At 47.0% G+C, this 13,515-nt stretch overlaps 1 protein-coding gene across 2 annotated transcripts in view; it reads left to right on the top strand.

Moving 5' to 3' along the window:
* Window positions 1-13,515, top strand: part of RASA2 (RAS p21 protein activator 2) — a 308,508-nt gene that overhangs the window by 182,287 nt on the left and 112,706 nt on the right. For both annotated transcript variants that reach the window (XM_063915624.1, XM_063915623.1), the window contains exons 7-8: window positions 3,729-3,801; window positions 11,190-11,266. In XM_063915624.1, coding sequence (XP_063771694.1) covers window positions 3,729-3,801; window positions 11,190-11,266 — 150 coding nt within the window. The remainder of the gene's footprint in view (window positions 1-3,728; window positions 3,802-11,189; window positions 11,267-13,515) is intronic.

Raw genomic sequence — 13,515 nt, 5'->3', positions numbered from 1 at the left:
CATTCCATTGATGAGTCCACAACGCCCTCCTAGCCGAGACTGCCATGGCATTGGCCCTTGATCCCAAGAGGCCAATATCCCTCACAGCCTCCCTTAGATAAACCGCTGCGTCCCTGATGTGACCCAGGGTCAAAACTACGCTGTCCCTATCCAGGGTGTCTATGTCAGATAACTGCCCACTTTTCAATAGCGCTACTCACCCATGCCGATGCCACGGCCGGCCTGAGTAGCTTACCGGTAGTAACATAAATAGAGTTCAAGGTAGTTTCCTGTTTACGATCCGCAGGATCCTTAAGGGCTGCCGTGTCAGGGGACGGTAGCGCCACCTTCTTGGACAAACGCGCCAGGGCTTTGTCCACTGTGGGTGATGATTCCCACCGTAATCTATCCAGCGAGGGGAAAGGATACGCCATAGCAATTCTCCTGGGAATCTGCAGTCTCTTGTCAGGAGACTCCCAAGCCTTTTCAAAAAGAGCGTTCAGTTCATGAGAGGGAGGAAACATTACCTCAGGTTTCTTTCCCTTAAACATACATACCCTTGTGTCCGGGACAGTGGGGTCTTCTGTGATATGCAACACATCTTTAATAGCCACAATCATGTACTGAATACTCTTAGCCACTTTAGGATGTAACTTGGCATCATTATAGTTGACACTGGAGTCTGAATCCGTGTCGGTATCTGTGTCTGCTATCTGGGTAAAGGGACGTTTCTGAGACCCTGAGGGGGGCTGAGACTGTGATAAAACATCACCCATGGATTGTCTCCATGCTTGGTTCTGAGACTCAGAATTGTCTAACCTCTTATGCAATAAAGCCACACTTGCATTTAAAACTTTCCACATATCTACCCAATCAGCGGTCGGCGACGCCGACGGAGTCACTCCCACATTCTGTTCAGCTCCCTCACCAGCCTCTTCCTGGGAAAAGCATCCAATTTCAGACATGTCGGCACACACGTACTGACACCCCCAAACACACTGGGCTATAGGGGACAGACCCACAGTAAGGTCCTTCAGAGAGACAGAAAGGGAGTTTGCCAGCTCACACCCAGCGCTCCACCGGTCTGAAGGAATTAACCAATGCCCCAAACCTGTAAGCACTTTTTATATAATAGTAATCAACACCAAATTGCCGTGCCCCCCCCCCCCCCCCTTGTTTTGTGCACCCTTGTGGAGAAAATGGCGCTGGTTTGAGCTGAGGAAGCCCCGTCCCCTATATGGCGCGCTTCGGTCCCGCATTTTTTTTATACAGGCGGGGGTCCCTATACATTGCCTATATACATATAGCCAGGTTAAACATGAGGTTTTAATGCTGCCCAGGGCGCCCGCCCTGCACCCATGTAGTGCCGCTTGTGTAAGGGAGCAGTGGCGCGCAGCGCGACCGCTGCGCGGTACCTCCGGAAGATCTGAAGTCTTCTGCCGCCTTTGAAGTCTTCTTTGCTTCTTTACTCACCCGGCTTCTCTCTTCAGGCTCTGTGAGGGGGGCGGCGGCGCGGCTTCGGGAACGAACAGCTAGGCGCACCAAGTGATCAAACCCTCTGGAGCTAATGGTGTCCAGTAGCCTAAGAAACAGAGCCTTTGAACTCACAGAAGTAGGTCTGCTTCTCTCCCCTCAGTCCCATGAAGCAGGGAGCCTGTTGCCAGCAGTGCTCCCTGAAAATAATAAACCTAACAAAAGTCTTTTCTAGAGAGACTCTGTAGAGCTCCCCTAGTGTGCAACCAGTCTCCTCTAGGCACAGAATCTAACTGAGGTCTGGAAGAGGGGCATAGAGGGAGGAGCCAGTTCACACCCATTTAAAGTCTTAAAGTGCCCATGTCTCCTGCGGATCCTGTCTATACCCCATGGTCCTTTTGGAGTCCCCAGCATCCTCTAGGACGTTTGAGAAATACATTTATAGACGTCTTAGCTAGACAATAAATAGTGAATCTCTTTTTAATTAAAGTGACCATTTATTTATTATTATTACTATTATTTGTTTTTAATTAACATCATTACAGATGGTAAATATACATGGTTTTAAATATAGCTGATAACACTGCAGGATCAATAAAATGCCTGCTGTGAATGTGTCAAGTTTAGTTATATATACAGGGTGTACCATAATGACCGGACAACTTTTAAGTGCAAGTTTGAAGGACTGGAACAGGTACATTTATTAAGGACTATGGACCTTTGTTAGCAAACCAAAATACCACACTAATGGGCAAAATCATGTTGCAGTGCAGGTGGGGCAGATGTAACATGTGCAGAGAGATTTAGATTTGGGTGGAACTTTATTCCCGTCCACTTTATCCCCGTCCACTTTATCTCTGTCCAAGGCTTAGCAAATAGACTCCAATGTTCTGGAAAGTGGACTAAAGGCCAGTACACACTTGCAGAGATGTGTACTGAGCGATCTATCACAGACCACTCAGCACACATCTCTCCTCCCGCTCAGCACAGCGCGATGTGTGCTGAGCGAGGGGGGGGGGGGGGGGGCGCGCGTGCGCGCTCATATCACCCAGCGGGTGAAATGAGCGATGTGCTAGACTGGCCAATCTAGCACCGGCGATAGCGACACGTGGGGAAGCGCATCACTATCACTGGGGGGCATACACACGGAGAGATCCGTGCTTAACTTCTAAGCAATCTAGTCATAGACTACTGTGCACCGTTGTATGAATTGGTATTATTTTGTGGCCACGCACCTTCCCCATGAAGCCACGCCCCTATTTTTTTATTTTTTATTTTTTTTGTGGGCCTGCGGCACGCACTGCCCCTATCTTGCATGGGGGGGCGCCAATGCCATTTCTTGTACACAGTGCTGAAATGCCTAGTTACGGCACTGGCTGGCACTAATTGCCCATCATTGTGTCAAAGTTCAAGAAGGTACTGGCTGCATTTAATTGAAAGCCAAAGTAGAAGTAGGCGGCTATACATTTTGTGAGAGGTCTTACAGCTCCTACATTTCAGCTTTCACATGTCTGGGTGTCCCTCTTCAGAGTGATACCATAACAAATGCTAATTTAAAAGGTCATGGGCCCTCATTCCGAGTTGTTCGCTCGCGAGCTGCTTTTAGCGGCATTGCACACGCTAGGCCGCCGCCCTCTGGGAGTGTATCTTAGCTTAGCAGAATTGCGAACGAAAGATTAGCAGAACTGCTACTAAATAATTATTTGCAGTTTCTGAGTAGCTCCAGACCTACTCACAGATTGCGATCAGCTCAGTCCGTTTAGTTCCTGGTTTGACGTCACAAACATGCCCTGCGTTCGGCCAGCCACTTCCGCGTTTTTCCCTGACACGCCTGCGTTTTTTAGCACACTCCCGGAAAACGCTCAGTTACCACCCAGAAACGCCCCTTTCCTGTCAATCATTCACCGATCAGCAGAGCGACTGAAAAGCGCCGCAGGATCCACAGCAAATCTACTAAGTTTTTAGTTAAATAACTAAGCGCATGCGCCCTGCGTGCCTTGCGCATGCGCATTTAGCAACAAATCGCAGCATAGCGAAAATTGGCAACAAGCGAACAACTCGGAATGACCCCCATAATCTCCTCCTTTACAAGTTGCATGCTGCTGATCTATGGCTGTCTCAAAAAAAATAAAAATGTATTCTGAAAGTGAATGAAAGTAAACACGACATAAACAATAAACTTCTGATCTATCTGTTTTCACTTTATTGTATTTCATTATTTTATTTGTTTTATATAACATTGAGTACTCTTTCTCACTCTTTGTATTTGATTTCAGAATTGACCAAAAGAAAACCAAAGTGAAGAAGAAAACTAGTAATCCTCAGTTCAATGAGAAGTTCTACTTTGAGGTGAGATGAGACCTCTCGCACAGTCCTGTTTATATCGCCATAAGGCTATGCAACAACGGCATTCACAAGGCATTGGGACATAAGCATCAACGCTTGGAGAGTGATATAGTGGAGAGAGAGAAACTACAAACCAGCCAGCCCCTCACTGCCATGTTCCAGGTTGTGTTTGAAAAGGACAGTTAGGAGCTGGTTGGTTGGTCATTTATCACTCTTTAGGGTCTATTCATGAAGCAGTGAAACAGTGGAGAAGTTACCCATGGCAACCAATCAGCATTGAGGTAACATTTATAATTTGCATACTATAAAATGGTATGGAGCAGCTGATTGGTTGCCACGGGTAACTTCTCCACTGGCTCACTCTCCATTGTTTTCACTGCTTCATGAATATACCCCTTTTATCCATCTCCACTTTATCTCTTGTTAAGGCTTAATACATTTGGGCCTTTATCCCATTCACAGGTCTGTAGGTGATGTAGTCGGATAAATTGGTTAAATCCGCGATCATTTTTGTTAGTTTTATGGCATTCAGGAGCAAATGGTCAATTGTCATTTGCTCTCATCCATTACCAAGTTTTCATTCCAACCAGTCAGATCTGGCAATAAATCTTTAGGTGTATGGGCAGCATTAAAGTACCAATCAGTCGGCTCCTAACTGTCACTTTTCAGACACAGGGCCAGATGCATCATCGCTTGGAAAGTGATAAAATTGACAGTGAAAAAGTATCAGCCAATCACCTCCTAACTGTCATTTCTCTGACGTCCTAGTGGATGCTGGGGACTCCGTCAGGACCATGGGGAATAGCGGCTCCGCAGGAGACAGGGCACAAAATTTAAAAGTTTGACCACTAGGTGGTGTGTACTGGCTCCTCCCCCTATGACCCTCCTCCAAGCCTCAGTTAGGTTTTTGTGCCCGTCCGAGCAGGGTGCAATCTAGGTGGCTCTCATAAAGAGCTGCTTAGAGTAAAAGTTTTGATAGTTTTATTATTTTCAGTGAGTCCTGCTGGCAACAGGCTCACTGCAACGAGGGACCTAGGGGAGAAGAAGTGAACTCACCTGCGTGCAGGATGGATTTGCTTCTTAGGCTACTGGACACTAGCTCCAGAGGGACGATCACAGGTACAGCCTGGATGGGTCACCGGAGCCGCGCCGCCGACCCCCTTGCAGATGCCGAAGTAAGAAGAGGTCCAGAAACCGGCGGCTGAAGGCTTTTCAGTCTTCATGAGGTAGCGCACAGCACTGCAGCTGTGCGCCATTGCGCTCAGGCACACTTCACACCGGCGGTCACGGAGGGTGCAGGGCGCTGGGGGGGGCGCCCTGGGCAGCAATGTTAATGCCTTTCTGGCTAAAAAGAATACATCACATATAGTCCATGAGGCTATATGGATGTATTTCACCCCTGCCAGGTCTCAGAAAAACCGGGAGAAGAGCCCGCCGGAATAGGGGGCGGGGCCTATCTCCTCAGCACACAGCGCCATTTTCCTACACAGCTCCGCTGCTAGGAAGGCTCCCAGGCTCTCCCCTGCACTGCACTGCAGAAACAGGGTAAAAAACAGAGAGGGGGGGGCATTTTTTGGCGATATTATATATATTTAAGCAGCTATAAGGAAACAACACTTATATAAGGTTGTTCCTATATAATTATAGCGCTTTGGTGTGTGCTGGCAAACTCTCCCTCTGTCTCCCCAAAGGGCTAGTGGGGTCCTGTCTTCTATCAGAGCATTCCCTGTGTGTCTGCTGTGTGTCGGTACGTGTGTGTCGACATGTATGAGGACGATGTTGGTGTGGAGGCGGAGCAATTGCCGGTAATGGTGATGTCACCCCCTAGGGAGTCGACACCGGAATGGATGGCTTTGTTTATGGAATTACGTGATAATGTCAGCACGCTGCAAAAGTCGGTTGACGACATGAGACGACCGGCAAACCAGTTAGTACCTGTACAGGCGTCTCAAACACCGTCAGGGGCTGTAAAACGCCCTTTGCCTCAGTCGGTCGACACAGACCCAGACACGGACACCGAATCTAGTGTCGACGGTGAAGAAACGAACGTGTTTTCCAGTAGGGCCACACGTTATATGATCACGGCAATGAAGGAGGCTTTGCATATCTCTGATACTGCAAGTACCACAAAAAGGGGTATTATGTGGGGTCTGAAAAAACTACCTGTAGTTTTTCCTGAATCAGAGGAATTGAATGACGTGTGTGATGAAGCGTGGGTTACCCCTGATAAAAAACTGCTAATTTCAAAGAAGTTATTGGCGTTATACCCTTTCCCGCCAGAGGTTAGGGCGCGCTGGGAAACACCCCCTAGGGTGGACAAGGCGCTCACACGTTTATCCAAACAAGTGGCGTTACCGTCTCCTGATACGGCCGCCCTCAAGGATCCAGCTGATAGGAGGCTGGAAAATACTCTAAAAAGTATATACACACATACTGGTGTTATACTGCGACCAGCAATCGCCTCAGCCTGGATGTGCAGTGCTGGGGTGGCTTGGTCGGATTCCCTGACTGAAAATATTGATACCCTGGATAGGGACAGTATTTTATTGACTATAGAGCAATTAAAGGACGCATTCCTTTATATGCGAGATGCACAGAGGGATATCTGCACTCTGGCATCAAGAGTAAGTGCGATGTCCATATCTGCCAGAAGAAGTCTATGGACACGACAGTGGTCAGGCGATGCGGATTCCAAACGGCATATGGAAGTATTGCCGTATAAAGGGGAGGAATTATTTGGGGTCGGTCTATCGGATTGGTAGCCACGGCAACAGCCGGGAAGTCCACCTTTTTACCTCAAGTCCCCTCCCAGCAGAAAAAGACGCAGTCTTTTCAGCCGCAGTCCTTTCGTTCCTATAAGAACAAGCGAGCAAAAGGACATTCATATTTGCCCCGAGGCAAAGGGAAGGGTAAGAGACTGCAGCAAGCAGCCCCTTCCCAGGAGCAGAAGTCCTCCCCGGCTTCTGCAAAGGCCTCAGCATGACGCTGGGACCTTACAAGCGGACTCAGGGGCGGTGGGGGGGTCGCCTCAAGAATTTCAGCGCACAGTGGGCTCACTCGCAGGTGGACCCCTGGATCCTGCAGGTAGTATCTCAGGGTTACAGGTTGGAATTCGAGAAGTCTCCCCCTCGCCGGTTCCTAAAATCTGCTTTGCCAACGTCTCCCTCAGACAGGGCGACGGTATTGGAAGCCATTCACAAGCTGTATTTTCAGCAGGTGATAATCAAGGTACCCCTTCTACAACAGGGAAAGGGGTATTACTCCACGCTATTTGTGGTACCGAAGCCGGACGGCTCGGTAAGACCTATTCTAAATCTGAAATCTCTGAACCTGTACATACAAAAATTCAAGTTCAAGATGGAGTCACTCAGAGCAGTGATAGCGAATCTGGAAGAAGGGGATTTTATGGTGTCCTTGGACATCAAGGATGCTTACCTTCATGTCCCAATTTGCCCTTCACACCAAGGGTACCTCAGGTTCGTGGTACAAAACTGTCATTATCAGTTTCAGACGCTGCCGTTTGGATTGTCCACGGCACCCAGGGTCTTTACCAAGGTAATGGCCGAAATGATGATCCTTCTTCGAAGAGAAGGCGTATTAATTATCCCTTACTTGGACGATCTCCTGATAAGGGCAAGATCCAGAGAAGGAGAAAGCCAGGGAGTTATCCGAACTCGTCAGGAACCTCCTAAAACCAGGGACAGTGTCTGTGCATCAATGCACAAGAGTCCTGGGAAAAATGGTGGCTTCTTACGAAGCGATTCCATTCGGCAGATTCCATGCACGAATTTTTCAGTGGGATCTGCTAGACAAATGGTCCGGATCGCATCTGCAGATGCATCAGCGGATAAAATTGTCGACAAGGACAAGGGTCTCTCTGCTATGGTGGTTGCAGAGTGCTCATCTGTTAGAGGGCCGCAGATTCGGCATACAGAACTGGGTCCTAGTGACCACGGATGCCAGCCTGAGAGGCTGGGGAGCGGTCACACAAGGAAGAAACTTCCAGGGCGTGTGGTCAAGCCTGGAAACGTCTCTTCACATAAATATACTGGAACTAAGAGCAATCTACAATGCTCTAAGCCTGGCAAAACCTCTGCTTCAGGGTCAGCCGGTGTTGATCCAGTCGGACAACATCACGGCAGTCGCCCACGTAAACAGACAGGGCGGCACAAGAAGCAGGAGGGCAATGGCAGAAGCTGCAAGGATTCTTCGCTGGGCGGAAAATCATGTGATAGCACTGTCAGCAGTGTTCATCCCGGGAGTGGACAACTGGGAAGCAGACTTCCTCAGCAGACACGATCTTCACCCGGGAGAGTGGGGACTTCATCCAGAAGTCTTCCACATGATTGTAGTCCATTGGGAAAGACCAAGGGTGGACATGATGGCGTCCCGCCTCAACAAAAAACTGGACAGGTATTGCGCCAGGTCAAGAGACCCTCAGGCAATAGCTGTGGACGCTCTGGTAACACCATGGGTGTACCAGTCAGTGTATGTGTTCCCTCCTCTGCCTCTCATACCCAAGGTACTGAGAATTATACGGCAAAGGGGAGTAAGAACGATACTAGTGGCTCCGGATTGGCCAAGAAGGACTTGGTACCCGGAACTTCAGGAGATGCTCACGGAAGATCCGTGGCCTCGACCTCTAAGAAGGGATCTGCTTCAGCAGGGACCGTGTCTATTCCAAGACTTACCGCGGCTGCGTTTGACGGCATGGCGGTTGAACGCCGGATCCTAAGGGAAAAAGGCATTCCGGAAGAGGTCATCCCTACCCTGGTCAAAGCCAGGAAGGAGGTGACTGCACAACATTATCACCGCATTTGGAGAAAATATGTTGCATGGTGTGAGGCCAGGAAGGCCCCGACAGAGGAATTTCAACTGGGTCGATTCCTACATTTCCTGCAAACAGGATTATCTATGGGCCTCAAATTAGGGTCCATTAAGGTTCAAATTTCGGCCCTGTCGATTTTCTTCCAGAAAGAATTGGCTTCAGTTCCTGAAGTCCAGACTTTTGTAAAAGGAGTACTACATATACAGCCCCCGGTTGTGCCCCCAGTGGCACCGTGGGATCTCAATGTAGTTTTGGATTTTCTCAAATCCCGTTGGTTTGAGCCACTCAAATCGGTAGATTTGAAATATCTTACATGGAAAGTAACCATGCTACTGGCCCTGGCTTCAGCCAGGAGAGTGTCGGAATTGGCGGCTTTATCGTATAAAAGCCCATATCTGATTTTCCATTCGGACAGGGCAGAATTGAGGACGCGTCCTCATTTTCTGCCTAAGGTGGTATCAGCGTTTCACCTGAACCAGCCTATTGTGGTGCCTGCGGCTACTAGCGATTTGGAGGATTCCAAGTTGCTGGACGTTGTCAGAGCATTGAAAATATATATTTCAAGGACGGCTGGAGTCAGAAAATCTGACTCGCTGTTTATACTGTATGCACCCAACAAGCTGGGTGCTCCTGCTTCTAGGCAGACGATTGCTCGTTGGATTTGTAGCACAATTCAACTGGCACATTCTGTGGCAGGCCTGCCACAGCCTAAATCTGTCAATGCCCACTCCACAAGGAAGGTGGGCTTATCTTGGGCGGCTGCCCGAGGGGTCTCGGCATTACAACTCTGCCGAGCAGCTACGTGGTCAGGGGAGAACACGTTTGTAAAATTCTACAAATTTGATACCCTGGCTAAGGAGGACCTGGAGTTCTCTCATTCGGTGCTGCAGAGTCATCCGCACTCTCCCGCCCGTTTGGGAGCTTTGGTATAATCCCCATGGTCCTGACGGAGTCCCCAGCATCCACTAGGACGTCAGAGAAAATAAGAATTTACTCACCGGTAATTCTATTTCTCGTAGTCCGTAGTGGATGCTGGGCGCCCATCCCAAGTGCGGATTGTCTGCAATACTTGTACATAGTTATTGTTACAAAAAAATCGGGTTGTTTATTGTTGTGAGCCATCTTTTCAGAGGCTCCTACGTTATCATACTGTTAACTGGGTTCAGATCACAAGTTGTACGGTGTGATTGGTGTGGCTGGTATGAGTCTTACCCGGGATTCAAAATCCTTCCTTATTGTGTACGCTCGTCCGGGCACAGTATCCTAACTGAGGCTTGGAGGAGGGTCATAGGGGGAGGAGCCAGTACACACCACCTAGTGGTCAAACTTTTAAATTTTGTGCCCTGTCTCCTGCGGAGCCGCTATTCCCCATGGTCCTGACGGAGTCCCCAGCATCCACTACGGACTACGAGAAATAGAATTACCGGTGAGTAAATTCTTATTTTTTCAAACGCAGCCTTTGACATTGCAGTTAGGCCCTGATTGGGTGGCACTTTTTCTTTCTCCATTTTATCACTCTCCAAGCAATGATGCCTCTAGCCCATTGTCTGTAATGTGGCAGTTTGGAGCTGATTGGCTGGTACTTTTGCTCTCTCCACTTTACCTCTCTATAAGCATTGATGCGTATGCCCCATTGTCTTTTATAACTTAAGTCTTAAGTAAAAATGACTATAAACTGTATTGCACTTAAATTTAGGTTTACAAATGTATGCACTATGTGATGGATGAGAAATTATTTTATTCAAGCCAAACACATGTAGAGGCATACATGAAATCACTCCTTACCTGCATCTCGTTGAATTTACTAAGCACTCTGTTGACTAGAGTCAGATGCACTTAACTGCACTTTATTTAAAAAAATAAAAATAGAGAACATTTCAGTGCAAGCAAAATGCAAAAAATTTTTGTATACACTGCTTTTATTTTTCTATCTATGTACATGCACTTAGATTGCACTACAAATGCATCTTCATTGCAAAATTTGAATGGCAATGTGTGTGAGACATGGTGTGTAAAGGTGTGTACACACGGTAAGATCTTTTCTTCTAATTCTGACTATATAGTCAGAATCGGAAGAAAGATAGTGCAGATCGCAAGGTGACAGTCACCTTGCGATCCCGATTCGATGCCGATGCGCGGCCGCGCGCGGTTGGCATCGGCCGAAAAAATAGACTGTGCAGGCAAGTCAATCCTGACTATCTCTATAGAAGAGATAGTCAGGATTGACACTTAGCCAAAATTGCACAGAACAGGGATCGCAAGCACACTCATTATGTGCTTGCGATACTGGCTAAGTGCCGACCCGGCCCCTGTCGCACAATGAGAATTGGATAAGTCCGAATCTCACCGTGTGTACACACCCTAAGGGCTACTCTTATCATGTAATAGCATATTTACAGTTAAGAGTCACCATTTCACTTTGTGTTAACAGCTACATTTTTTGTTTGTCATTGTATAGGCCAAGTATGAATGGCAACTATGCTATTACTTTTTTCACAGAGAGCCCTGGTTTGTGGATGACTTTTATACAGAATGGAGAGCAGTAACCAAAATCTCTTTTTAGGTGACACGGTCGAGCAGTTACACTAAGAAGTCCCAGTTCCAAGTAGAGGAAGAAGATATTGAGAAACTTGAAGTAAGGTTTGTATTTCAATTCATTTTATTCAAGCTTGTATATAGTGGCTGCTGTGTAGCGCTGCTTCAGACATAGGAATTTGTAGGAATGTTTCCCTCATGTAAGTCTTAACGAGTGACGTGGCCGAGTGTGTGGGACCTTCTTAAAATCACCTAATGTTTTGCTCTTTTCTTCCATCTGCCCATAAGATTACAAATTGGCTTTCATGGTCTCACAATTAAATGATAACAGGATACTACAGCCAAGCAGAAAATGTATATTATATTGGAAGTCACCAAGTTGCCAATATAAAGGTACAAGAAGACTGCAGCGTGAACTCTTATAAGACGAACAGGAACATGGTCACTTTCTTAATGTTTCTTATCAATGTAAAAAATCAGCACATCCAGATGTGTCCTCAATACACCATGTGGACAAGGTGCCTGGTGCGAGTTAGCAGCGCCGAGCAGAGTAGACTATTTCATGCAAATTTGTGTTTTAAACAGACTAAACTATTTCAAGAGATCGCCCGGATTCATCATCATCATCATTGTTCTTATTATTATCCTTTACTTATATGGCGCCACATGGGATCCACAGCTCCCAATTACAGAGTAAACAAATAAGCAAAACATGAAGACCCTGACTTACAATTCAATACAATATAGGACAAGTACAGGGTATATAAACATAGCGTCAGTAAACGGCACTGAAATAAGTATAAGGGCGGCAGAAAAACAAGGGATTTGGTGCCATCAAAGGGAGTATTAAAAAGAAGACCGGTTAAGTAAAAGACGTAAAAGCACATGAGGGAAGAGGGCCCTGCTCGTGAAAGCTTGCATTTGCTGTGCACCACTTGTACTCTATATCTGTGTGCGTCTGACGCTGCATACGAAGCACAACTGAACTTGGAATGAAAAAAGCCGCTGTATCATATACAGATTCAGACTCTGGACCTCATTCAGATTTGATCGCTCCAGCTATTTTTTTCAGCGCTGCGATCAGATAGTCACCGCCTATAGGGGAGTGTATTTTTGCTTTGCAAGCGGGCAATCGCATGTGTAGCCGAGCACTACAAAAAGGTTTTGTGCAGTGTCTGAGTTGCCCAGAACTTACTCATCCGCTGCGATCACTTCAGCCTGTCCGGTCCCGGAATTGACGTCAGACACTCGCCCTGCAAACGCTTGAACACACCTGCGTTTTTCTAACCACTCCCAGAAACCGGTCAGTTGCCACCCACAAAAGCCCTCTTCCTGTCATTCTCCTTGCGATCGGCAGTGCGAATGGATTCTTCGTAAAATCCATCGCACAGCAATGATTTGCTTTGCACCCGTACAACGCGTCTGTGCATTGTGATGCATGCGCTTTTCTGACCTGATCACAGCGCAGTGAAAAAATCTAGCGTGCAATCAGGTCTGAATGACCCCCTCAGTCATACACACACGTGTCACCATGTGACTAAGACACAGATTCGTGTGAAAAAGACGCTTGGCTTAAGGCGAGAAAGGATGTTTTGTGCAACGGCAGCAGTAGTGTATGAGGACACATCTGTAATAACTTTTTAATACAGTCTTTCTTAATGAGCACTGAAATGATGACATGAGAAGTCACTGCTTATACATAAATTTGTTTATTACTGTATATACGTATATCTCCTGTCCTGGAAACGTAGCTCTAGCAGCGGTCCAGTGGTTACATCATCAAGACCTGTATGTACAGTATGTGTGTGTCATCAGTTAGGGTCAGCTTATCCTATATCCATGCAGTATTGCATACTAAATTCTGAAGCTCATCAACAAGGAAGCCCTATACAGTATGGTAGTAATACTTTTTTCAGACAATATATTGTAGTTTCAGATTGTGCTGCCATCAACTCCCATTATTATCTAGTATGAGATCTCTCCCTCTGTATATTACTTTCTTACCTGTCAATCTTCTTGTCTCCTTTGTGGTGTATGTGCTGTTACTACAGACTTGTCCTGGATGGTAAGCCGCTAGACCAGCATGTGTCTGTGTTTTTCTTGTTTGTCAGTCCCTGCACTACCAGAGACGACATTTAACTTGTGGTTCTTAAGGCACCCCAACGATCCAGGTTTTAAGTATAGCCATGCTTGGCCACAGGTGACTTAATTAGCACCTCAGTCAATTTTATTTTAACCACCTGTGCTGAGCCATGGATATACCTAAAACCTGGACCGTTGGGTGCCTTGTGGACTGTGTTATACAGCTTTCACATCGCAATGCTGCCCCCCACGGAATTGGAAACAGGCCCTTC

The sequence above is a fragment of the Pseudophryne corroboree genome, chromosome 4 (genome assembly GCF_028390025.1).
Source record: "Pseudophryne corroboree isolate aPseCor3 chromosome 4, aPseCor3.hap2, whole genome shotgun sequence".
NCBI lineage: Eukaryota > Metazoa > Chordata > Amphibia > Anura > Myobatrachidae > Pseudophryne > Pseudophryne corroboree.
The sequence above is the reverse complement of the archived record's forward strand: the minus strand, read 5'-3'. Positions and strand labels throughout refer to the sequence as shown.